The sequence below is a fragment of the Ornithorhynchus anatinus genome, chromosome 9, assembly GCF_004115215.2.
Source record: "Ornithorhynchus anatinus isolate Pmale09 chromosome 9, mOrnAna1.pri.v4, whole genome shotgun sequence".
In the NCBI taxonomy this organism is placed as follows: Eukaryota; Metazoa; Chordata; class Mammalia; order Monotremata; family Ornithorhynchidae; genus Ornithorhynchus; species Ornithorhynchus anatinus.
In genome coordinates, this window is record NC_041736.1 from 59,319,358 (window position 1) to 59,345,502 (window position 26,145).

The 26,145-nt window shown below is 53.9% G+C and overlaps 1 protein-coding gene across 27 annotated transcripts in view; it reads left to right on the forward strand.

Moving 5' to 3' along the window:
- The window catches only part of NRXN1 (neurexin 1), a 637,736-nt gene that overhangs the window by 437,463 nt on the left and 174,128 nt on the right, over positions 1 to 26,145 (forward strand). For 2 of the 27 annotated variants that reach the window (XM_029072497.2, XM_029072498.2), the window contains exon 1: positions 12,040 to 12,427. The exons of 23 other annotated variants lie outside the window; for them this stretch is intronic. In XM_029072497.2, the coding sequence (XP_028928330.1) occupies positions 12,202 to 12,427 (226 nt within the window). In that variant the 5' untranslated portion in view covers positions 12,040 to 12,201. Of the gene's footprint in view, positions 1 to 12,039; positions 12,428 to 26,145 lie in introns of those variants that run through there. 2 more of the 27 variants (XM_029072496.2, XM_029072495.2) reach the window with 2 other exon arrangements.

The following is a 26,145-nucleotide window of genomic DNA, read 5'->3' on the forward strand; positions in this document are numbered from 1 at the left end:
CCTCTATTTTATGTTCTCAAGTACCCCGTACATCAGTTAATCAACCAGTTAATCAGTGGCATTTATTGAGCGCTTACTGTGCTCAGAGCACTGTACTGAGCATTTGGGAGAGTACAATTCAACAGAGTCGGCAGTCACGTTCCCCGCCCACGACGAGGTTACAGTCTAGGTTTCTCCACCTCTGGTCGGAGCCCGGAACATCTGGATCCAGTGGTCACTCAGTACAGCGCTACCCACAGTGAGGCCTCCGCCCAGTGCTCTGCACACAGAAGGTGTCGGTGTAATGCTCACTCCAGCGTTCTGCACATAAAAAGTGCCCAACACAATGCTCACTCTAGTGCTCTGCCCAGAGAAGGAACCCAGTAGAGAACTCAGCAATAATAATAATAATAATAATGTTGGTATTTGTTAAGCGCTTACTATGTGCAGAGCACTGTTCTAAGCGCTGAGGGAGATACAGGGTGATCAGGTTGTCCCACGTGAGGCTCACAGTCTTCATCCCCATTTTACAGATGAGGCAACTGAGGCACAGAGAAGTTTAGTGACTCGCCCACAGTCACACAGCTGACAAGTGGCGGAGCTGGGATACGAACCCATGACCTCTGGCTCCCAAGCCCATGCTCTTTCCACTGAGCCACGCTGCTTCCAAAGGCGCCCAGTACAGTGCTCTGCACCAAAGTAGGCACTCAGGAAACGCCCCCGATGATGAGAAAAACCAGGATGGCAATAGGAGTTGGCCCACAGTTTTGCCCCAAGTTTTGAGCGGTGGTGGTGAGCGGCTGAGGGGATAGTCATTCATTCATTCAGGAGTATTTACTGAGCGCTGACTACGTGCAGAGCACTGGACTGAGCGCTCGGAAGGTACAGTTCGGCAACAGATAGAAACAGTCCCTGCCCAGTGCTCACAGCCTAAACGGGGGAGGCAGACAGCAAAACAAAACAGAACAAAACAAGACAACATCATCAAGGTAAAGAGAATCATGGAGCTATGCATCTCATTAACAAAATAAATAGGGTAATAAAGAATAGATATAAATATGCACAGTGCTGAGGGGGGGAAGGGAGGAGAGAAAAGGGCAGGAGATGGGAGGGAAGGGGAGGAGGAGCAGAGGGACAAGGGGGCTCAGTCTGGGAGGGCCTCTTGGAGGAGGTGAGCTCTTCAGAGGGCTTTGAAGAGGGGAAGGGAGTTAGTTTGGCAAGCTGATCCTTAAGGATGAGGGAACTGAGGCCCAGAGAAGTGAAGCGACTTGGCCGGGGTCACCTCGCGGACAAGTGGCCGAGCGGGAATTAGAAACCAGGTCCTCCCGACTCCCCGGCTCGTGCTCTCTCCGCTGGGCCACCCTGCTTCATTGGATCAGAGCCGTTTCCCTCAAAGGCCCAGACAGTCTGTGGGGGAAGGGAAGGAGAGACGGAGGGACAGCTCATTCGCAAAGAGTCGGAGGAGGAGGAAGAAGGAGTTCTGCGGCTGTCGGCGGCAGAAATCCGGAAGGATGAACTGATAAATATGCGTAAGTTGTCGTGAGTGCTAAAGGTGGCTGTGGTGTGCTGAGGTCGTTCAGTGGCTCCTTCCTCAGGCGAGATTCCAGCTTCCCTCTCCGCACTTCCAAGGGAGAAGAGAGAAGCAGCGTGTCCTAGTGGAAAGATCCCGGGCGAGGGAGTCAGAGGTTCAGCGTTCCACTCCTGGCTCCGCCACTTGTCTGCCGCGTGACCTCGGGCGCGCCGCTTCTCTTTTCTGGGCCTCGGTTTCCTCTTTTGTGAAATGGGGATTCAGTATCTGTTCTACTTAGAGGGCGAGGCCCAGATGGGACAGGGACTACGTCCCACCTAATCATCTTGGGAAGCAGCGTGGCTCGGTGGAAAAGAGCCTGGGCTTCGGAGTCAGAGGTCATGAGTTCGACTCCCGGCTCTGCCACTTGTCAGCTGTGGGACTGTGGGCGAGTCACTTCCCTTCTCTGGGCCTCAGTGACCTCATCTGGAAAATGGGGATCAACTGTGAGCCTCACGTGGGACGGCCTGATGACCCTGTATCTACCCCAGCGCTTAGAACAGAGCTCTGCACATAGTAAGCGCTTAACAAATGCCAATATTATTATTATCTTGTATATGTGCTCGTCATTATTACTGGTATTATTGCTATTATCCGGGCGGCGACACGTAGGATAGATTGGAGTCGGTTAAGGCTGGAAGCTGAGAGGCCAGGTGAGGAGGACGATGCAATTTTCTATCCTCCCTAGACTGGAAGCTCACTGTGGGCAGGGATGGTGTCTTTCAAGTCTGTTATACCAATCAACCGATCGTATTTATTGAGCACACGGTAATGTTGATACTGTTACACTGTACTCTCCCAAGCGCTCGGTCCAGCGCTCAGAGAAACAGCGTGGCTTAGTGGAAAGAGCACGGGCTTGGGAGTCAGAGGACGTGGGTTCTAATCCCGGCTCCGCCGCTTGTCTGCTGCGTGACCTTGGCCAAGCCACTTCACTTATCTGCGCCTCAGTGACCTCATCTGTAAAATGAGAATTAAGACTGTGAGGCCCGAGTAGGACAACCCGATTACCTTGTATCTACCTCAGCGCCTCAGTGCTTCGAACAGTGCTTGGCACATAGTAGGTGCTTAGAGAAGCAGCGTGGGTCAGTGGAAAGAGCCCGGGCTTGGGAGTCAGAAGTCATGAGTTTGAATCCCGGCTCTGCGACTTGTCAGCTGTGTGACTGTGGGCAAGTCACTTTGCTTCTCTGTGCCTCAGTTCCCTCCTCTGCAAAATGGGGATGAAGACTGTGAGCCCCAGGGGGGACAACCTGATGAGCCTGTATCTACCCCAGCGCTTACAACAGTGCTCTGCACATAGTAAGCGCTTAACAAATACCAACCTTATTATTAACGAATACCGTCTTCGTCATCATCATCCAGTGCTTTGCACACAATAAGCGCACGACAAGTACGGTTGATTGATAAATTCTAGCCACGGCAAGACCGGAGCGGTGTGGCTTAATGGATGGAGCCCAGGGAGTCAGAAGGTCATGGGTTCTAATCCCCGCTCCTCCACCTATCTGCTGTGTGACCTCGGGCAAGTCACTTCACTTCTCTGGCCCTCAGTTACCTGATCTGTCAAAGGGGGATTACGAGTGTGAGCCTTATGTGGGTCAGGGACAGTGTCTAACCTGACTAACTTGTATCTACCCCAGTGCTCGGCACGTAGTAAGCGGTTAACGAGTACCATGATTATTATTATTACCAGGGCGAGAGAGGTTTGAGCTGGCAAAACCGGCAGGTTCCGGCTGCGGGCCGGACGGGAGAGGTGAACAACGGCGAAAGGGTGCGGATGATGCCAAACTTGCCGGTGGGACAGGGAGGGTGGCTTTGGTGTCGACTGCGCCGGGGAGGAGCACGGTGGTTGGGTGTCCGTTCCCGGGGCTACTCTAAGAAGCGGCCGCGCTCCGGCCGACGACCGACCCCGGGCCGGGAGAGGAACGCGTGGTTCCGAAACCCATCCTCGGTGTCATCATTCTACAGGAAACATCACGGCGCAGGCTGGGGGTTGGAATACCGCTTCCCTCTGCTGCTTTTAATGTCTGCTTTTCTATTTAAAAAAGCTTAACTTGGAGCTTTAAGGATTCCCAATTAAGCTGAAGAAAAGCACGGAGGGGTTGAAAGCGTCTAGCTGACAGCCATCCTGTTTCTGGAGACAGGCAGGTTGATTTCTGGAATGCAAAGAAGGAATAATTAAAAGTGTCTCGTCCTTCTTTCCAATCTCTTCCTTGTGGTTCTCGCCGCAACCCTGCCCCCTCCGACGCGCGCACACAAACACACACACACACACACACACACACTTTCTCTCTCTCTCTGTTTCCTTGTTCAATCTGTTTGTTCTCTTGTTTGCCCTCCCCTCCTTCTCCAGCCTGTCCCTTTCTCTGTTCCAAGCCTCTCTGGGCTACGTTCAGCATCTCTTGAACTCTGCCCTTCCTTCCTCCCTCTGCCTCCCATTAACCCATCCCCCTCCCTTGGATAGTTTCTTGGCAAGGACGCCCATTTCCATGCTTCTCCCCTGGCAAGCTTCAGGCTCCAAGGTGTCCTCGAAATCTCCCCTTCAGAGGGGCAAACTGGGATTCCCTTCTCCCCCTCACCCTGGGCATGTGTGTCCCTCTCTTTCTCCCCATTTCTCTCTCCCCTTCTTGGTTCCTCCCTCTCCTACCTGTGAGCACATCCTCCCCGTTGTTGCACTGAAGATGTTTTCCCTCTAAGGATCCTGTCCCCTTCTCTCCAGAAGAGGGAACGCGAGCCCAGGCTTGAAAACCAGCAACGCAACGACTCTGTGGAAGTCTTTGCTTCTGTATTGTCTTTTTTAGCTGCATCGGCGAGCCTTCCCCCGTGTGTCGCTAAGAAAAAGGCAAGCGGCAGGCGAGGGAGGAGACGGTGGCGGGGCAAGGGGGATGTCCAAGTGGGTGACGCCGGGGTTGGACTCTGGGCAGGTCTGAAAGCCTCGGGCTAGCGGGTGAAATCCTACCAGGATGGATTTTCCCCATCGGTCGGATGTGAGATCCGGGCAGACTCTTGGATGTTTGGATGAGCAGATGGGAGTCTGACTCTAGTGAGCAAATGCTTACCTAATTTCAGCTGGGCCATGTAAGCAGTGTACATATCTTTAACTCATCTATTTCAAATTATTCACATTAACGTCTGTCTCCCCCTCTAGACTGTGAGGGCCTCAATGGGCAGGGAATGTGTCTCGTGATTCTGTTCTTATTCTGTTTTTATTGTACTCCCCCAAGCGCTTAGTACAATCAGAGGTCACGGGTTCTAATCCCGGCTCCCCCGCTAGTCAGCTGTGTGACCTTGGGCAAGTCACTTAACTTCTCTGTGCCTCAGTTACCTCATCTGTCAAGTGGGGATTAAAAAACTGTGAGCCCCGCGTGGGACAACCTGATCACCTTGTACCCCCCAGCGCTTAGAACAGTGCTTTGCACATAGTAAGCGCTTAACAAATACCACAATTTATTTTATTTATTTATTTTACAATGCTCTTCACATAGTAAGCGCTCAATAAATCCCACCGATTGACTGAAATTCTTGGGTAATTTCTTTATCATGATATTCGTTAAGCACCGACTACATGCGAGACACTGTACTAAGCGCCGGGGCCGATACAGACTAATCAGGCTGGACATAGTCCTTGTCCCACGTGGGGCTCACAGTCCTAATCCCCATTTTACAGATGAGGAAACTGAGGCACAGAGAAGTGAAGCGACTTGCGGAAGGGAAGCAAACAACCGGTGGAGCCGGGATTGGACCCGGGATTAGATCTGACTCAACTCCACATTCGGTTGAGGAGGTCTGGCCACTTGCTCTAGCTAAGAGATTCATTCCCAGCGCTTACACCAGTGCTTGCCACGTAGTAAGCGCTTAACAAATACTATTATTATTATTCATTCAATAGGATCTACTTAGTATTAGAACCTATTCAGCACCGATTGATATATGGATAATTCGTTCCAGCGGCAGGCAATTTTCTGCCCTCCCCTCCACCCCCGACTGCTTGTGGGGTGACTGGGTGGGAAGGGGCGGGTTAGAGCTTGGGGTTCTCACAGCCCCCAGAGAAGCAGCGTGGCTCAGTGGAAAGAGCCCGGACTTGGGAGTCAGAGGTCATGGGTTCGAATCCCCGCTCTGCCACTTGTCAGCTGTGGGACTGTGGACAAGTCACTTCACTTCTCTGTGTCTCAGTTACCTCATCTGTAAAATGGGGATGAAAACTGTGAGCCTCACGTGGGACAACCTGATGACCCTGTATCTCCTCCAGTGCTTAGAACGGTGCTCTGCACCTAGTAAGCGCTTAACAAATACCAACATTATTACCTGGGCACTGAGTATGTGGTAACCCCCCCACACACACACCCCAGCCACCCGGGAATCAAACTGCAGACCTGCCCTGTGCCGGTGGCGGTGTAATAACTGTGACTCAAGTGTCTAGATGATTGTCTAGCACTTGGATTTGAACCCTTTATTCACCCCTCTCTCATCCCCACAGCACTTTTATATGTGTATATATAGAGATAGATATATCTAGATATCTAAATAGAGATAGATATAGCGGTATCTATATAGAGATACATCTAGATAGAGAGAGATAGATATAGATATACAGCATTTGTTAAGCACTTACTGTGTGCCAGGCACTGTACAAAGAACTGGGGCAGATACAAGTTACACAGTCCATGTCCCACTTGGGGCTCACAGTCTGAATTCCCATTTTAGGTACTTACGTACATATCCATAATTTACTTATATTAATGTCTGTACCTCCCCGTAGACTGCAAGCTAGCTGAGAGCAGGGGACGTGCCTACCAACTGCTATATCGTACTCTTGCAAGTACTTAGTATAATAATGTTGGTATTTGTTAAGCGCTTACTATGTGCAGAGCACCGTTCTAAGCGCTGGGGGAGATACAGGCTAATCAGGTTGTCCCACATGAGGCTCACAGTTAATCCCCATTTTACAGATGAGGGAACTCAGGCCCAGAGAAGTGAAGTGACTTGCCCACAGTCACACAGCTGACAAGTGGCAGAGCGGGAATCGAACCCATGACCTCGGACTCCGAAGCCCAGGCTCTTTCCACTGAGCCACGCTGCGTCCCCTGTGGTGCTGGGCACACAGTCAGCGCTCAATAAATGACTGATTGATTGATTGACCCTCCTTTAAAGGACGATTGCGGGCTTTCCACCAGATTTCTGCATGAGAGGGTTGTGGTCTGAAACTAGGATCTGGGTGCAGGTGATTTAGGAGACTTATCTCTGAAGCTCTTCTAGGCTGTATATTCTTTGTGAGCAGGGATCCAGCCTACCGACTCTGTTGTATTGGACTCTCCCAAGCACTGACTGATTGATTCCTGCTTCAAGAAGAGGATATACAAGAATAAATTCACCCACCAGATACTTTTATTTCCATCATTGGGGTGGCCCTGGCTAAACCCAGCATATAATGTGCAGGGTGTGTAAAATCACCGTCTTTTTCTCTTTCCCCTCTCCCCCAAAGGCTGTCGGTTTTCTGCCTCTGTTTTGGGTATCGAATCAGTCAGTCGGTCATATTGATCGAGTGCTTACCGTGGGCGGGGCACCGTATTGCCTGCTAATAGGTCTTGGATGCTCAGAGCACCTTTTCTGTGTGCTCCTTGTCAGTGACCACCCTCCTCAACTTTCCCTGGGAATCCCTCCTTCGTCTTTCTGCTCAAGCTGAGCCACCCCTCCGACCCCCAAATTCTAACCCTGGGCCAGACGTGCTCCGTTGAGGTACTTTCCTCCCTGCGGCCTGCTAGGGAGTCTGTGTCACCGACGGAGAGGTATTCACGGTCCACAAGGTGCTTCCTGGCCTAGAGTTGCCCTTTCCCTACCCCAAAGACACTGGATGGAAATGAAGCAGCCGGCAGGCCTCGCCAATATTTACACTTGGTGGGTAAAGAGCCCGTCTCCCATGGCCAAAGAAGGGCTGGGCTCAAGCCATCCGAGAGAAGGCTAAAGGTCTTTCCAGCAGGCTGAGGGTCTGCAACGGCCACCTCCTTTTGACCGCAGCCCCGGACTTCCAGGTGAAGACGCTGGTATTCACCACTGAGCTTTTAAACTCCTGTTCTTGTTTAGGAATGGGAGATGTAAGGGCTCAGCGTCCCTTTGATGGCATTTTAACAAAGAGACGGTGGAGCTGTCTGAATTTCCTATTACAAAAAGGCATTCCAGATTAGTTTCTGGGGGGGATGCTCACGATTCTTCAAACATTCCTCATTATTCGATAAATCTTTCTATTCAATCAGCCGTTTAGGTTCCCTCTCTTTCTTTTCCTTCTCTCTTCCTCGCCCTTTGTATCCCGATCTCTTTTCTCTTTCCCTCTCTCCCTGCTTCTCTCTCTTCTTCTCCTCCCTTTCTCCCTCCTTTTTTCTTCTCTCTCTCACTCCTCCCTTCCCCCTTCTTTCCCTCCCTTCTATTTATCCCTCTTCCTTCCTCTTCATTCTCTCTCTCCCTCTCCGCTCCTCTTTTTTCCTCTCCCCCTCCCCCTTCCTTTTCTCCCTTTCCCCTTTGCTCTCTCCCTCCCCCTCCCGTCCTTCTCTTTCTCCTTCTTTCTCTCTCCTCTTCATTCGTCTTTCTTCTTTCTCCTTCTCTCCCTCTCTCTTCCTCTCCTTTCCCCCATTTTCCCTTTCTCTCTCCTTCTCCCTCTTTCTGTCCCCCCTCCCTTCCCCTTCCTTCTCCCTCTTTCTCTCTCCTTCTCCCTCTCTCTCTTCTCCTCCCTTCTCTTCCCCCTTCTCTCTTTGTCTCCCCCTCCTTTCCCCTTTCTTCCTCCCTCTCTCTCTTTCCCCTTCTCCCTCATTTTCTCCCCGTCCTGTCCCCTTCCTTCTTTCTCCCTCTCCTTCCCTTTCTCCCCCCCCCTTCCCCTCCCTTCTCTTTCTCCCTCTTTCTTTGCCCTTCTCCCTCTTTCTCTCTCACCCCCCTTCCCCTTCCTTATCTTTCTCCCTCCTCTTTCCCTTTCTCCCCTTCTCTCTCTCTTCCCTCCCTTCTCTTTCTCCCTCTTTCCCCTTCTCCCTCTTTCTCTCTCCCCCTCCCTTCCCCTTCCTTATCTTTCTCCCTCCTCTTTCTCTCCCCTTCCTCCTCCCTCGTCCGTGGAGACGTTCGTTAGGAGTAACGTGTGTAACGAAGGAGCATCCTTCGTTAGGAGTAACGTGTGTAGTGACCGGATCATTCATTCGGTAGTATGTATTGAGCGCTTACTAGGTGCAGAGCACTGGACTAAGCGCTTGGAATGGACAGTTCGGCAACAGAGAGAGACAATCCCTGCCCAATGACGGGCTCACAGTGTCCTGCCGGAATGGCTGGCGACAGGGAATATTGAGCAGCTTCGGATCCCAACACCTGGTGGAGCAAGTTTAGTCCGAAACAAAGGAGTCGGGTCGTTCAGATCGCTCTCCCTCATTCATTCATAGGAAGCAGCGTGGCTAGTGGAAAGAGCTTGGGAGTCAGAGGATCTGGGTTCTAATCCCGCCTCCGCCCCTTGTCTGCCGTGTGACCTTGGACAAGCCACCGAACTTCTCTGGGCCTCCGCGACCCCATCTGGAAAATGGGGACTAAGATTGTGAGCCCCACGTGGGACAACCCGATGACCTTGTATCTGTCCCAGCGCTTAGGACAATGCTTGGCACCCAGTAGGCGCTCACCGATTTGGGCAGAACCCCTCTTGCCCAAACGGATAATAGGGAAGAAGCAGCGTGGCTCAGTGGAAGGAGCACGGGCTTGGGAGTGTGAGGACGTGGCTTCTAATCCCCACTCCCCACCCCCTTGTCTGCTGTGTGATCTTGGGCAAGTCACTGAAGCAGCGTGGCTCAGTGGAAAGAGCCCGGGTTTAGGAGTCAGAGGTCAGGGTTCTAATCCCGACTTGGCCACCTGTCAGCTGTGTGACTTTGGGCAAATCACTTCACTTCTCTGGGCCTCAGTGACCTCATCTGTAAAATGGGGATGAAGACTGTGAGCCCCACGTGGGACGACCTGATTCCCCTGTGTCTACCCCAGCGCTTAGAACAGTGGTCTGCACATAGTAAGCACTTAACCAATACCAACATTATTATTATTATTAAAATGGGGATGAAGACCGTGAGCCCCACGTGGGACAACGTGATTACCTTGTATCTATCCCAGCGTTTAGAACAGTGTAGGCGTGTAACAGATGCCATCGTTAGTATCATCCAGCGCTTAGAACAGTGCCCGGCACATAGTAAGCGCATAACAAATACCATCATTATTATTATTATAATTATTTAATGAGCGCTTACCGTGTGCAGAGGATTGTACTAAGAGCCCGGGCTTGGGAGTCAGAGGTCATGGGTGGAGATCCCGACTCAGCCACTTGTCAGCTGTGTGACTTTGGGCAAGTCACTTCACTTCTCTGGGCCTCAGTTCCCCCCTCTATAAAACGGGGAGGAAGACTGTGAGCCCCACGTGGGACCACCTGATCACCTGACATCCTCCCCAGCGCATAGAACAGTGCTCGGCACATAGTAAGCGCTTGACAGATGCCATCGTCATTATTATTAAGTGCTTGGAAAGTACAATACGGGGAGGGACAATGCCCGCAGCGACTTCTCTGTGCCTCGGTTACCTCAGCTGTAAAATGGGGATTAAACTGTGAGCCTCACGTGGGACAACCTGATGACCCTGTATCTACCCCAGCGCTTAGAACAGTGCTCGGCACATAGTAAGTGCTTAACCATTAGGTCATGGGTTCAAATTCCGGCTCTCTCACTTGTCAGCTGGGTGACTGTGGGCAAGTCACTTCACTTCTCTGGGCCTCAGTGACCTCATCTGTAAAATGGGGATTAACTATGAGCCTCACGTGGGGCAACCTGATTACCCTGTATCTACCCCAGCGCTCAGAACAGTGCACATAGTAAGCGCTTAACAAATGCCAACATATATATATATAGAGAGAGAGAGAGAGAGAAATGAACAGTGCTCTGCACATAGTAAGGGCTTAACAAATGCCAACATATATAGAGAAGCAGCATGGCTCAGTGAAAAGAGCCTGGTCTTGAGAGTCAGAGGTCATGGGTTCGAATCCCCGCTCTGCCACTTGTCAGCTGTGTGACTGTGGGCGAGTCACTTCACTTCTCTGGGCCTCAGTGACCTCATCGGGAAAATGGGGACCAACTGTGAGCCCCACGTGGGACAACCTGATTACCCTGTGTGTGTATATATATATATATATATATACACGGAAATGAACAGTGCTCTGCACATAGTAAGCGCTTAACAATACTAGACCGTAATTGTCTCTGCAATTACAATTGAAGGGATTGTCTCTGTTGCCGAATGGTCCATTCCAAGCGCTTAGTCCAGTTCTCTGCACATAGTAACGTGGCTCAGTTGAAAGAGCCCGGACTTGGGAGTCAGAGGTCATGGGTTCGAATCCCCGCTCTGTCACTTGTCAGCTGTGTGACTGTGGGCGAGTCACTTCACTTCTCTGGGCCTCAGTGACCTCATCGGGAAAATGGGGACCAACTGTGAGCCCCACGTGGGACAACCTGATTACCCTGTGTGTGTGTATATATATATACGGAAATGAACAGTGCTCTGCACATAGTAAGCACTTAACAATACTAGACCGTAATTGTCTCTGCAATTACTATTATAGGGATTGTCTCTGTTGCCGAATGGTCCATTCCAAGCGCTTAGTCCAGTTCTCTGCACAGAGCAGCGCGGCTCAGTGGAAAGAGCCCGGGCTTGGGAGTCAGAGGTCATGGGTTCGAATGCCGACTCTGCCCCTCGTCAGCTGTGTGACTGTGGGGTCAAGCCACTTCGCTGCTCTGGGCCTCAGTTCCCTCCTCTGTAAAATGGGGCAGAAGCCCGTGAGCCCCACGTGGGACCACCGCATTCCCCTGTATCTCCCCCAGCGCTTAGAACAGGGCTCCGCACAGAGTGAGCGCTTAACAAATACCAACGTTATTATTATTATTATTATTCTTATTATAGTAAGCGCTCAAGAAATACTATCGAATGAATGAATGAAATGCCAATAGAGCGGAATGATGATTCTCGCCCGCGGGGGAGGGGGGGGATATGGGGCGGGGCCCTGCAGCCGCGCTGTCACTCACGGCTCGGCTCCGCCCCCGGGCTCCTGTCATTGGCCGCCGGCCGGCCGCGCATTTGCATACCGCTTGGCCATTGGCCGCCGCCGCGGGGGGCGGGGCCCCGATGAGGGCGGCCGGTCCCCTCCCCGGGCCACGCCCACTCGGGGGGAAGCCACGCCCCCTGGCGGCCGGTGCCGCCCCCCGGGCAGCGTGCGGTCGGGCGCGGGAGAGGCCGGCGGGGCCTAGCCCAGGACCGGCCGGGGGATGCGGGGCGGCCCACCGCTGCTCTCCTCCTCCTCCTCCTCCTCCTCCTCCTCCTCCTCTTCTTTTTCTTTTTCTTTTTCTTTTTCTCGCTGCCGGTCCTGAGGGTCCCCCCGCTCCGCCCCGCGCCATGCCCGGCGGCCGTTGCCCGGGCCCCCCTCCGGCCCCCGCCCGGCCCGGCCCCGTCCCCGGGGAGGCGTGAGAAGCGCCTCGTCCCGTCCCGGTGCGGTCCCCTCCCGGACTATGCCCCGGCCCGGGGACCCCGGCCCGGCCTCCCGGAGGGCGAGGATGGGCCGGTGAGGACGAGGCGGGGTCCTCCGTGCAGCCCCGGGCCCCGAGGACCCCCGCACCATGGGGCGGCCGCCCGCCCGGGACCGGTCCTTCCCGCCCCGCTCCCGCTCCGGGCCCCGCCTGGCCTGGCTGTGGACGGTGGCCCTCGCCCTCGGCGGCCTGGCCCGGGGGGTCTGGGGGACCGCCGGCCCCGGGGGGCATCACCTCCATCACCTCCACGGCGCCAAGCAGCCCTCCGGGCCCATCGCCATCTACAGATCGCCCGCCTCCCTGAGGGCCGGACACGGTGGGTCGCGACGCTCGGGGGGTCCCCTTTGGGGGGGAGGGGTCGGGTGGCCGACGAGGACGAGGGGCGGGGGGTGGGGGGGACGCCAAGTCCGGCCCGTCCGGGAGGGCTGAGGATCGTGGGCCCGGTTAAGCGCCCAGTACGCTCCAGGCCCTGGCCCGACCGCTGGGGTGAGTCCCAGCCAGCGGGGTGGGACGCGGCCCCCTCCCCCCCCCCCATGTCCCACTCCATTCATTCAATAGTATTTATTGAGCGCTCACCAGGTGCAGAGCACTGGACTGAGCGCTTGGAATGGACAGATCGGTGACAGAGACGGTCCCTGCCCTCTGACGGACGAGAGCGATAGCGGTAACTTGAGGCTCGATTTCCCCCCTTGGGGCTCAAGGTCTCAGTCCCCCTTTTCCAGAGGAGGGAACCGAGGCCCGGAGAAGTGAAGGGACTCGCCTAAGGTCACCCAGCGCGTCAGGGGCGGAGGCCGGATTAGCACCCGTGGCCTTCCGAGGCCCGGGCCCAAGCTCTGGCCGTGGAGCCGTGCTAGTGTCAGTTGGGTTCAGCCCACCGCCGCCCTCCCCTTCTCTCCTCCAGCTGCGGACTGACCGCCGGCCCCCGGTCCGAAGGCCGGGGTCCCCCCCGTCCCCGCCGGGCCCCGGCTGGAGGTGACCTGGGTCGGAGCCTGGACGTGACCCCGGGAGAGGGGGTTCTACGATGTGGGCCTTCCCCGTCGCGGGGAACCCCCGGGGACCGGAGCTGGGTCCCCCCCTTAAAAGGGTCCTTGGGCGGGACCCCCGCCTTGGACTCTGGGGACCCTCGGCCCCGACCGGTCCGCCCCCGGGGTGCCCCGCACCCCCAAGATCCGATGACCCCCTTCGGCGTGGTGCCCGGGGAATCCGCAGGGGAGCGGGAAAGGACGAGGCCGGGCTCCCTGGCTCCTTTGCACGTGGCCTGCTCTCTCCCACCTCCCTCCTGCCTCCTCCTTTGCTGCCATGCCTCTGCGGCTGCACACCCGGGCTCCCGACCTGTACCAGTCTGGGGCTCATTTATCGACGAGGGAGCCTCCCCCCCTCCTTCCCCCACCCCCTCCACCCATCTGCCCCCTCCTCCCTACCGGGACCGAGGGCGGGATCCCCCTCGGCCCCCAGCGTTCCTCGGAGGGCACCCCCGGCCGGAGGAGACTCGGGAGCGGGGAAGGCTCCCTTCACCTTTACGTGGTGCCCTGCTACGCGGTGCCGTGAGAAGTGAGGTTCCTCCCTCTTCCCCCTCCTCCTCCTAGTTTTGCATCCTCGCTGGGGGGTGGGGGGAAGGGAGGGAAAGACAGGATGGGACGGTGTATGTGTGTGTGTGTTGGTGGGTTGGGGTACAGTCAGCCGGATGGATATCAGGGTAGTGTATGTGAGAGAGAGGGAGAGAGAGGAGGGGGATGGATGGATGGATGGTGGGGGGCAGTTAGGTGACCCCTTCTACATGGCTCTTCCCAGCTTCCCCGAAGCCCTGAATGTCCCAACGGACAAAGCCGAGACCACTCGGACCACCAGCCGGGCTCTCTACGTCCCCCTCCCCCCCAGTCTCTTTCACCCCCTTCCTCCTCCCCCGCCCCCCCCAACTTCTCCTCCTTTTTCCCCCTCCCCGCCCGGCCCACAGTGAGGAAAAAAGATTTTTTAACCCCTACTGGAGAAGGATGCAGAAGCACAGAGAAGGGGAGGGGCTCGGGGTGCGAGGGAGGGAGGGGGAAGGACCGGCAAGATTCCTCATAATAAATGCGTCGGTTGGATCCGTCCGGTCAGTGAACTGACTAAATTCGGCTAATTAAACAAAGGGGCGGCAATGAAATGAGGCGGGAGGTAAGGCGTGCATAATGGGAACGGAACATACGGAGTCTCGTGGCCGTCTGCGGCGCCCAAACTGGAAAGCTGGGCAGGGGAGAGGGAAGAGTCCATCAGAACGGAAATAGCTTCTTTCACACGGCTATCGGCGGTCCATTCCTTGGGGGGACCGCGAATGATCCCACCTCACGTTTCGCCCCGGTTTTTGGCTAGGGACGAAGGCGGGCGTACGTGAGTGGCCGAGCGCACGGTGAACCGCGCCGGGTCCGAGACCCGGTTCGGTCTCCGAGGGCAGCTCTTATGCAGTGTAGGGACGGACGCCAGATCTCCCTCTGCGTTTTGGAAACCGGTGGGTCATCTCGGGCCGCTCGAGCATCTCCTCTTCAGAGTCCCGACGGGCTGGCTCCGTGGACACCGTCACGGGGGGTCGTTGGCTTTCGGGGTTTACGGAGGTGGTACCCGGGTCTCCGGGCAATCCCGGGGCACTTCGCCCGGAGCTGACCCGGGAGCGGAGGTGGCGATGAGGAGCCACCGGATTACGTTCCCCGCTCAAAAGTCAGCGTGCCATTGGTGAAACTCACCCCGTCGGAGGGAAGCAGAAACGCCTGAGCTTCCATTTCCTTTTGGCGTGAACACGGGAACGATGTGAGCGTGTGCAGAAATTCCTTTCTCCGGGGCCGCTTAAATGCCGGGAAGACCCCGTTTGCCTTGTGCGGCTATGAAGGGAGAGAGCGTGTGGAGAATCGAGGCCGCAACCTAGAGCCGTGGGCAGCGTCGGTGAATCTTGGGTGTTCCCGGCTCTCGGCGTGTGCCCGGAGACCCACCGCATCTTGAACCTAAGACCCCCAAACTCCCTCTGGGGAGCCGTGAGCTCCGGACGAGGAGTTGAGGGTTTCTGGAGGAATCGGGGGGCGGGGGGGAAGACGAGGTCACGTTAGAGCCTCGTCTCCCCCGGGGGCGAGATGCGGGGGGTTAGGCCGCCGCCGTGCTTTGCTCAGGTCACGGTGGGGGGGCTTCCTAGGGTTCTGGGTGAGAAGGCCCAGCGGGCCGGCGGATGGGGCGAGCGACCCCGGTCGTGCGGTCGCCTTTTTTCGGGAACTCTTGCATTCAATCGTATTGCGCGCTTATCGTGCGCAAAGCAGTGTCCCGAGCGCTTGGGAAAGCGCCGTACAAGAATAGACAGTCATTATTCCCTGCCCACAGCGAGCTTAAGGTCTACGGACTTTGGCGTCGACCACCTCGTCTTCGGAGAGGCGGGGCAGGAAGGAAAAGCGAGAAACCAAGTGGTTAAGGAGAGTGAAGATGGGGGCTCTGAAGGTCCTTCCCCTGGGCCCCCTCCTCTCTTCCTCTCCCTCCCCTCAATGCAGTAGCCTCCCCGGAGCGAACATTCCCGAGCTGAATCCGCTCTGGCTCAGACCGGCCCGGACGCTCGTTCCTTTGAGCCTGGATGTTGGACCCACGTGGACTCCGAGGCCTCTGTGTTGGCTGGGCCCAGGATCTGCGTGACAGGGGAGAAGCTGAGCACCCCTTAACCCCGGTGCCAGGCCACAGAGACAGTCAGCGTTCAGTAAATCCCACCGATTGAACATCTGCAAGACGATCTCGCTCTTCAGCCGCCCCTTCTGCCCTGCCCTGACCTCCCGGGGCCCGTCTTGAGGACTACGAAGTCATTATAGTTTTGTTTATCCTTTGATTTTTGAAATTGCCACACGTCCGGCCGGGATGGTGCCGTACACACAGGAAATGCCACTGATTGACGGATGGATGACTGTTTTTCTTTTAACTAGAGAATGAAGTCGAAGTGGCTCAAGGCACAACAACCAGGGCCGGGGCAGGTCAGAGCTGCAGGGGATCGGCCGTTTCGGATCTTGGGGATCCTGGCCACCGAAATACGAAGAGGATTGTGACTTTGAGACGCTCTTGCCCGTCCTGCTTCACGTGGGTGGAGCAAGTGCCCCGGGGAGGGGAAAAAAAAAAACATCCCGAGGGATGAACGGGGCTGATCCGGGGAGCTTTGGGGGGGCCGAAGAGGCTGACTTGGATTGTTCTTGGAAAGAAATGGGTAGTCCCCTCCTCTCCCCGCCCTTCCTCGCTTGGACGCCTAAACTGAGAAGTGGGGGTGGAGATGGAAACGATACCCAACCGACCAATAAGTAGTATTTAATGAGAACCGGTGAATCAGTGGTATCTGTTGAGAACCAAACGGTGGCGTTTATTGAGAGTCGGTCAGTGGTATTTATTGAGAATCACTGGGTGTTATTTCTTAAGAACCGATCCGGCATGGGTGGTTATTGAGAACCAATCAATCGATGGTGTTTGTCGGGAGACGATCAGTGGGCGGTGTGTACTGGGAGACGATCGATGGGCGGTGTGTATAGGGAACCAATCGATCGCTAGTGTGTGGTGACAGCCAGTCTGTCGGTGGTGTTCGTGGAGAGCCAGCCAATGGGTGGTGATGATTTAGCCTATCCAGCGGATGAAGCAGTGTGCCAAATGTTTAGGAAAGACAGCGGAGCTAAGGGGCCCGGATTCTGCCGGCCAAAAGCTGGCACCGTCCCCGTGGCCAGGGAGACGGGCGGGTGCTCCGCGGAGGGCCGAAGCGGGTGAGGGGCGAGCTGGCGATCAGTCCCATCAGGGCATCGACGAAGCCGGAGTCCGGGCCCTCCTCCCCGCTTCCGGCAGGGCGGGGGGATTCCCAGCAGCAGCAGCATCCCGCCGTCAGCGTGCCCGGGATTCCCTTTCGGATCCGGTTTTGCGCAGCCGTCTCTCCGCGCTCTCCAGCTCCCCATTCCCGGCGTATTCCCACGGATCTCGCCCCCGCAGAAAGAGTCGTTTTCCACGGGTTTCCGCAGCAGCAGCAGCAGCGACAGCTGCGCTTTTCCCATATTCCAGTACAGCTGGAGTCATTCACAGTATTAGGTGCGCGGGACACAACCAGCGGGAATTCCATAGTCAGGAGAGCCCGGTTCGAATCCCGGCACCGCCACTGGCAGCTGGATGACCTCGAGCAAGTCGCTTAACCTCTCTGGGCCTCAGTTTTCTCCTCCGTAAAATGGGGATGATCGGATCAACTGAGGCGGAAATCAATCGCGGACATTTATTGAGTGCCTACTACGTCCAGGAGATCACTCGACGAAGCACTGTCGGAAGGCACCTGGTCTCCTTCATTCGTTCGGTCGTATTTGTTGAGCGCTTACTCTGTGGAGAGCACTGTAGTAAGCGCTTGGGAGAGTACCTTCCCCCACCCCCAACAGCCCAGGGAGTGGTGAACCGAGGTTGGGATTTGTGTTGTCACCTGGTGACGTTTCTTGGGATAATAAAGTCTTTTCTTGTGGTATTTGGTAAGCGCTTAATGTGTGCCGGGCACTCTGCCAAGCGCCGGGTTAGGTGAAAGTTAAGCAGGTTGGCCACAGTCCCTGTCCCGCGTGGGGCTCACAGTCTTCATCCCCATTTTACAAATGAGAGAACGGAGGCCCAGAGAAGTGAAGTGACTCGCCCAGGGTCACACAGCAGACAAGTGGCAGAGCCGGGATTAGAACCGAAGTCCTTCTGACTCCCGGGCCCGGGCTCTGTCCGCTTGGCCGTGCGGAACCGGTGACATTTCCAATTGTGATCTTTTTTAGTTTTCCCGTATCTCTCTCTTCTACCGCAGAGAATCATTACTGCCACAGAGCTCTGATTGTCACCCCTGCCTAGAACTGATTTAGAAATAGAAATTCCATTTGGTTCACGGTCTGAATTTTTATCTAAAGCGTAATTAATTTTTTTCATTTTCTCGATTCCTTTTGGACGTTTTCTGCTTTCCAGCAGCTCCCGTCCATCGATACGCAATTGGGATGTTGATTTTTCTCTCCAGACGTAAGGTCGGGTGACTTCTAAAGTCGTAGCTTCGCTTCTCCCAAGTCTACGTTTTTTTGGAGCTTCGCTTTTCCAAACCACCGTGTGCCGTCTCAGTCATTTCTCCTCTCCCCTGCCAGAGGTGTAACGTAAGTTGGGGGGAAAAGAAATCCAAAATAATGAATAATACTTTCACCTCCATCGGCAAAATGGTTAATTGGAAGGGCTTTTAACTATGCAAATGACATATTGCATTTCCACAGGGATCTCTGGATTCGCGGCCTGTCGCCGATAAGGTCTGCGGGTTCTGATGTTGTCGGGGGACGGTCCGGGGGGTCGAAGTTTTACAGTGACCGACGATCAGGTAGACGCTCCCAGTGGGTCGATGATGATGATGATGATGGTTCTTGTTAAACGCTTACCGTGCGCCAAGTACTGTTCCAAGCGCTGTCGTAGAATGAAGCCAAATCAGGTTGGACACGGTCCCCGTCCCACACTGGGGCTGTCACTCTTCATCTCCGATTTCCAGCCGAGGTAGCTGAGGCCGAGAGAAGTGAAGTGACTTGCCCAGGATCACACAGCAGACGAGGGGTGGAACCGGGATTAGAACCCAGGTCCTCCCGACTCCCAGGCCCGGGCTCTAGCCGCTACCGACGTTGCCAGTTGTGGTGGTCAGGGAGGGTTATAGCTGTCGACGACGGACGCTGGTCCTGTCGGGTCGGGGGGCGGGAGAGGAGGGTGTCTTACCCAATCGGGGGTATTTATTGAGCCCTTACTGTGTGCAGAACGCTGGACGCAGCACTTGGGAGATTATAGTACAACAGCCGGTGGACACATTTCCTGTCTGGAGTGAGCTTTCTGGGACAGGGATAGAAGCGGAGACAGGTGGTTAAATCTGGACAAGCTTCTTGGAGGTGGTGTTGCTTCAGAGAGTGGCTCAGTGGAAAGAGCCCGGGCTTGGGAGCCAGAGGTCATGAGTTCGGATCCCGGCTCTGCCACTTGTCAGCTGTGTGACCGTGGGCAGGTCACTTCTCTGGGCCTCAGTTCCCTCATCTGGAAAATGGGGATGAACTGTGAGCCTCACGTGGGACCACCTGATGACCCTGTATCTCCCCCAGCGCTTCGAGCGGTGCTCTGCACATAGTAAGCGCTTAACAGATACCAACATTATTATCTTCCTCAGGGGCTGGGGACATGCCTTTGATGTCTGATGTTTGGTCCCAAGCCCCCAGGACTGAGCTCTGCGTGTGGACAGGGATTGCCACTGTTTATTGTTGTACTGTACTTTCCCAAGCGCTTAGTCCAGTGCTCTGCACACAGTAAGCGCTTAATAAATGCAATTAAACAAATGAGTGAGTGGACGGTCCATCTTGACTGGAAGCTGCTTGTGGGGAGGGAACGCGTCTATCACCTGTTGTATTGGAGAAGGAGCATGGCGCAGTGGAAGGAGCCCGGGCCTGGGAGTCAGAAGGTCGTGGGTTCTCATCCCGGGCTCCGCCACTTGTCTGCTGTGGGAGCTTGGGCAAGTCGCGTCACTTCTCTGGGCCTCAGTTCCCTCATCTGTAAAATTCACTCAGTAGTATTTATTGAGTGCTTACTATGTGCAGAGCACTGGACTAAGCGCTTGGAATGGACGATTCGGCCACAGATAGAGACGATCCCTGCCCAGTGACGGGCTCACGGTCTTGGGCATTGAGACTGTGAGCCCCATTTGGGACAGAGACTATGTCCAACCCGATTTGCTTGTATCCACCCCAGCGCTTAGTACAGTGCTCAGCACATAGAAGGCACTTAACAAACACCATAAGAAGAAGAAGAATTGTAGCCTCCCAAGCGCTTTGTATTCAGTGTGCATTCCCGAGTGCTGCACACAGTGCACGCTCAATGAAAACGATTGATTGATTAACATCTCTCTACCGGCCCCAACCACCCCAGCGTACCCGAAAAATATCCAAGAGTGCTTCATCCCATAAGTAACGACCCTGAGCGTTGTCACTCATCAGGAGGAAAGCTGTTTTTGTGCCTCAGACTGGCATAATCTTGGGGGGTTTTTTGGCGTAAAACACGCTTTATTGCTTTTTAATCAAATACCCTTTCAAATCAGCGCACGGGAGAAATTAATTTTACATTCGAAGCGGGGCGCTTCCTGCTGTCTCTGATTTTCCAAAGCGGATCTCCACCTCTAGCCGCAAATCGGAGGCACACGTCTCCTGGGGGATTCTCAGGAGCCTGGGGGGCAGAAGGACCTGGGTTCTAATCCCAGCTCTGCTACTTGTCTGCTGGGTGACGTCGGGTGAGGCACTTGGCTTCTCTGTGCGTCAGTTTCCTCATCTGCAAAACGGTGATTAGGACTGTGATCCCCCACGTGGGACGGGGACCGTGTCCAACCCGATTAACTTCTAATAATAATGTTGGTATTCGTTAAGCGCTTACTATGTGCAGAGCACTGTTCTAAGCGCTGGGGTAGATACAGGTTGTCCCACGTGAGGCTCACCATTAATCCCCATTTTACAGATGAGGTCACTGAGGCACAGAGAAGTGAAGTGACTCGCGCACATTCACACAGCTGACAAGTGGCAGAGCTGGGAGTCGAACCCATGACCCCTGACTCCGAAGCCCGGGCTCTTTCCACTGAGCCACGCTGCTTCTTAGAGGAGTGCTTGGCACACATTAAGCGCTTAACAGATACCGTTATTATTATCGTTATTATTGTCTGCACCTCAGTTACCTCATCTAGAAAATGGGAATTAAGACTGTGAACCCCATGTGGGATAGGGACTGTGTCCCAACTGGTGTTTATATCTACCCCAGTGCTCAGAACAGTGCTTGACACGGGGGAAGCGCTCACCAAACACCATTATTATCATTATTAAAGGAAGCCGTTCCGAGAGAAGGCAAAGATGGCGTAAAGAGAGGTCGCCGAGGGGTCCGGCTGGCCATCCCGGCAGACGCCGACGGCTGCCGTCTCCTAAAACGTTCGCAAAAATCTGTTGGCCACATCTCTCCCAGTGGTCATTCACCCCTGTGGGAGCCTCTTAATCACGTCACATGACGGAGAAGCGCTCCTTGGCTTTGCTCATCTCTTTCTCCTCCGTTGCTCTCGTGGTCTAACGGCCCGGTATTAATTTCGACGCTCTCCAGTGTAAAGGAGCGATTTATCCGAGATGTTTACGAATGCCTCTACTCTCGTTCTCGTCGGCAAATACATCGCGGCCCAAACGGATAGATCGTCCTGTGATAATTGGTTAATGGAGGAATACAGCCCTGATGACAATTTAAGGAGCTGTTGAAAATGAGCCCGATTAGCCGAAAGAAAGCATCCACAAGTGGTTAAATGAGAGCACCGTATTGAATGCTGCTGGAGAGGAAAGGATTCTCAACTGAGAGGCCAGGAGCGAGGTGGCCTTATTTTAAATTTATTCTTTTTTCGGACGCTGTTATCTCTGCAGAGGAAAATTTGAGACTTCAGCCTTTTCAATCGGTTGTATTGACTGAGCACTGTATTAAGCGCTTGGGAGAATGTAATAGACCTTGAAGACAAGCTGCCTGTCCTTAAGGAGTTCCCAGTCTAGCGGGTAAGCTGGACCCTGAGGCGACCTGCAGAGAGGAGGGAGGAGGAGAAATGGATATGTTGAAGTGAGCGCATAAGTGGTGCAGCGGATTGGTAGTTGGGGTTGGGGAAAGGGAAATCGGGGAAGGCTTCCTGGAGGAGATGGGATTTCAGCAGTGCTTCCCATCAGGCTGATCGTTCATTCGATCATATTTATTGAGCGTCTTCTGTGTGCAGAGCACTGCACTAAGCCCTTGGAAAGTACAGTTCGGCAACAGATAGAGACAGCCCCTACCCAACAACGGTCTCGTAGTCCAGAAGGGGGATCACGCTCCCCCATCACGAGGAGCCGGGGGGCGATGCCCGACCCCCAAGTCACAAGGCCTGGGAGACAACCGACACCCCAGTCACGAGGTGCAGGCGCTGCCCACCCCCCAACGTGAGGCCCAGGGGATGTCCGACCCCCAATCGTGAGTGCAGAGTACTAAGCGCTTGGGAGAGCCTGGTATAATGAGTTGGTCGACATCTTCCCTTCCCACAAGGAGCTGACAGTCTAGAGGGGGAGATGGACATTATCGATCCATCCATGGTATTTAGTAAGCGCTTACCGTGTGCAGAGCACTGTTATTGATTGCTTTCCTCCCTCCCTCCACACCCCACCTCAGTCAAATAATGATACTAAGACAATCGCTCAGTTGTATTTATGAGTACTGTACTAAGCGCTTGGGAGAGTACAATATGACAGGGTATCAGACACATTCCCTGTGCGCCTCTCTCTCCCTCTAGACTGTGAGCTTGTGGACGGGGACCGTGTCCGCCAACTCCGTTGTACTCTCCCTAGTGTTTAGTGCAGTGCAATAAGCACTCAATGAATATGATTAAGGCAGAAAATAATGTAAATAAATTTCAGCTATGTGCCTAACTTCTGTGGGGCTGAGGGAAGGGTGAAAAAAAGGAGCAAATCAGGGCAATGCAGAAGGGAGCGGGAGAAGAGGAAATGTGGGCTCAATCAGGGAAGGCCTCATGGAGGAAAGGGCCTTCGGTAAGACTCTGAAGATGGGGAGAGTCATTGTCTGTCAGATATGAGGAGGGAGGGCGTTCCAGACCAAAGGCAGGATGAAGGGAAAGGGTCAGCGACGAGATAGACGAGATAATAATAATAATAATGTTGGTATTTGTTAAGCGCTTACTATGTGCAGAGCACCGTTCTAAGCGCTGGGGTAGACACAGGGGAATCAGGTTGTCCCACGTGGGGTTCACGGTCTTCATCCCCATTTTACAGATGAGGTAACTGAAGCACAGAGAAGTTAAATGACTTGCCCACAGTCACACAGCTGACAGGTGCAGAGCCGGGATTCAAACCCATGCCCTCCGACTCCAAAGCCCGGGCTCTTTCCACAGAGCCACGCTGCTTCTCTAATAGAGATACAGTGAGTAGGTTGGCGTTAGAGGAGCGAAGTGTGCGGGCTGGGTTGTAATAGGAGAGCCAGGCGTCGAAATAAATTACGAGTAGGGGAAGTAATTGAATCTGAAACTATGTACTGAAGTCCTCTGGGGATGGGAGTAGGTGGGGCGGATGAGGTAAGAACCTAAGATCTGGCCCTCAAGGAGCTGGTGGTATAATGCGGGAAGCAGACAAAAAATTATTTATAGCTTGGACGGAAAGGAGACTGGAAAGACAGCAAGGTGAATAAATACGGACTTAAGCAGTTGAGCGTGTCGGTCGAAGTGCATCAAAGAGCCGCAGGTGGCTAAGCGTACGCGAGGTGTGCCGAGGTGTTCCTGGAAAGGCGGGAAATTAATCTGGGATGGCCTCCTGGGGGAGGCGAGATTGCAGGAGGACCTTGAAGATGGGGAGAGCCGTGCCGTCACCCCAGTGTATTCCTCACCTCTGTCGGAGTCCATCTGTGCATCCATTCCCCTGATCATCTTCTCCACGCTTCCCCAAACTCCTTCCCGTTTCCCACTCCTTTCCAGGCCCTCTAATCCCACTCTTCCCCACTCCCATCCAAGTTGGCCGGGGCATCCTGAATTGTAGCGGGAGGAACCAGGGATGGGAATCTCTACAGCATTGCGCGTATGTCCATATCTTTCATTTATTCATGTATTCATTATTTCATGTTTTCATGTAATTTATTCGTCTGTCTCCCCCTCTAGACTGGAAACTCCTTGTAGGCAGAGAGCGTGTCTACCAATTCTGCTGTACTAGACTCTCCTAAGAGCTCAGTACGGTGCCCTGCACACAGTAAACACTCAGTAAATACATTGATTGATTGTGCGATATAACAGAGTTAGTAGACACTTTTCATGCCCCTGAGGGTCTTGTAATCTAGAAGGGAAAATGGACTTTCAATTGCAGACCTCTAAACCATAAGCTCGTTGTGGGCAGGGAACGTGTCTACCAATTCTGTTATATTGTACAGTGCTTAGTACAGTGTCCCCCACAAAGTAAGCGCTTAACAAATGTGTTATCATTCCCAGAATATCCAGGGAGGGAAAAGATTCCCCCTTTTTTGAGGTGCATTCCTGGTTTAGAATCGGATATGTGGGCGTCAGTGATTTCTGTTTTTGATGCTACCCTTCACATCCCCTACGTCCATGTTCTTACGCTCTGCCGCTTCCGCCCGTTTTCATTTATTTTATTATCTGTCACCCCCTCCAGACTGTAAGCTTCTAGATCTCCCCCTTTCTCCTGGAAATGTGGTCTCATCTTGACTTGACTAACACTCTCCTCTCCTGGTTCTTCTCTTATCTCTCTGAAAGCTCATTCTCTTCTGCCTCCCACCCTCTAACTGTAGGGGTCCCTCAGAGCTCAGTTCTGGATCCCCTTTCCTTTTCCATCTACACCCACTCCCTCGGAGAACTCATTCGCTCTCATGGCTTCAACAACCGTCTCTATGCGGATGATTCCCAAATCAACATCTCCAGCCCTGATCTCTCTCCTTCTCGCATTTCTTCCTGCCTTCCGGACATCTCTACCTGGATGTCCCGTCAAACTCTCAAACCGCACATGTCTAAAACAGAGCTCCTTATCTTCCCACTCAAAACCCATCCTCCCCTGGACTTTCCCATCCCTGTAGACAGCACCACCATCTTCCCTGTCTCCCCAAGCCCAAAATCTTGACATTATCCTTGACTCATCTCTCTCATTGGAACCACATACACAATCTGTCGCCAAATCCTGTCAGTTCTACTTTCACAGCAGTCGATAAAATCCACCCTTTTCTCTCCAACCACAGTGTTACCACGTCAATCCGAGCACTCATCCTATCGCACCTTGAATACCACATCAGCCTCCTTGGTGGCGTCCCTACCTCCTGTCTCTCCCTACTCCAGGCCATATTTCACTCTGCCACCCAGATCATTCTTCTACAAAACCATTCAGCCCGTGTTTCCCCACTCCTCAAGAACCTCCAGTGGTCGCCCGTCCACCTCTGCATCGAAGAGAAACTCCTCACCCCCGGCTTTAAAGCACTCGATCACTTTGCCCCCTCCTTCCTCTCCCCCGTTTTTCTATTCCAACCCAGTCCACACACTTTGCTCCTCTAATGCCAACCTTCTCTCTGTAACTCCGTCTCTTCTATCTCACCGCCAACCTCTCGCCCACGTTCTGCCTCTGACCTGGAACACCCTCCCTCTTCATATCCGACAGAGCATCACTCTCCCCGCCTTCACACCTCCTACGAGAGGCCTTCCCCGACTAAGCCCTCATTTCCTCTTCTTCAACTCTCTTCCTTGCCACATTTGCACCCATAATTCATTCCAAGATCCTCACCCCCCCCCCCCAGTGCTTTTATACATATCAGTAATTCATTTCTTTTAATGTCTGTCTCCCCCTCTAGAATATAAGCTTGCCATGGGTAGGGAACATGTCTACCCACTCTATACTGTAGTCTCCCAGTAGCTTAGTCCAGGGACACACAGTAAGCGCTCAATAAATATGATTGATTACATCGTCTACTCACCCCATCTCTGCTTCCAGCACAGAGCGATCTGTGCCTATGTGTTTGTGTGTGTGTGACTCCCTGCCGTAGCCTTTATCGAACAACCTGTGCAGTGTGAAGCGGGTGGAGTATCAACTGAGCCCGCTACATAATTAAAAGACCAAATTACTCATGAAAATGATTGTGAAGCAGGTGGAAAATGTAAACTGTAGTGTAAATACTTAATAATGAAAGTATTCGATTCTTCACAAAAAGTTTGACAAAGCATTTTGCCAATAGAAAGGTTAATATTTACGATTCCTATTTCCGCTGATCAGGGAGAGGTCAGCAATTAGGTTGTTTGCTTACAGTAATGGATAGGGCCCTCAAAATTCCTTTCCGTGGAGCAGTCTGGAGGGATGAAGGCCGGAGGGTGGGGAATATTGGAGGGTTGGGCTGATTTTACTAATAGACCACCCCTTCCCCCCCGAGCGCAGCTGGATTGGAAACTCACTGTGGTCAGGGAATGTGTCTGTTCTAAGGGCGTGGGAGAGTCCAGTACAACAAAATTAGCAGCCACGTTCTCTG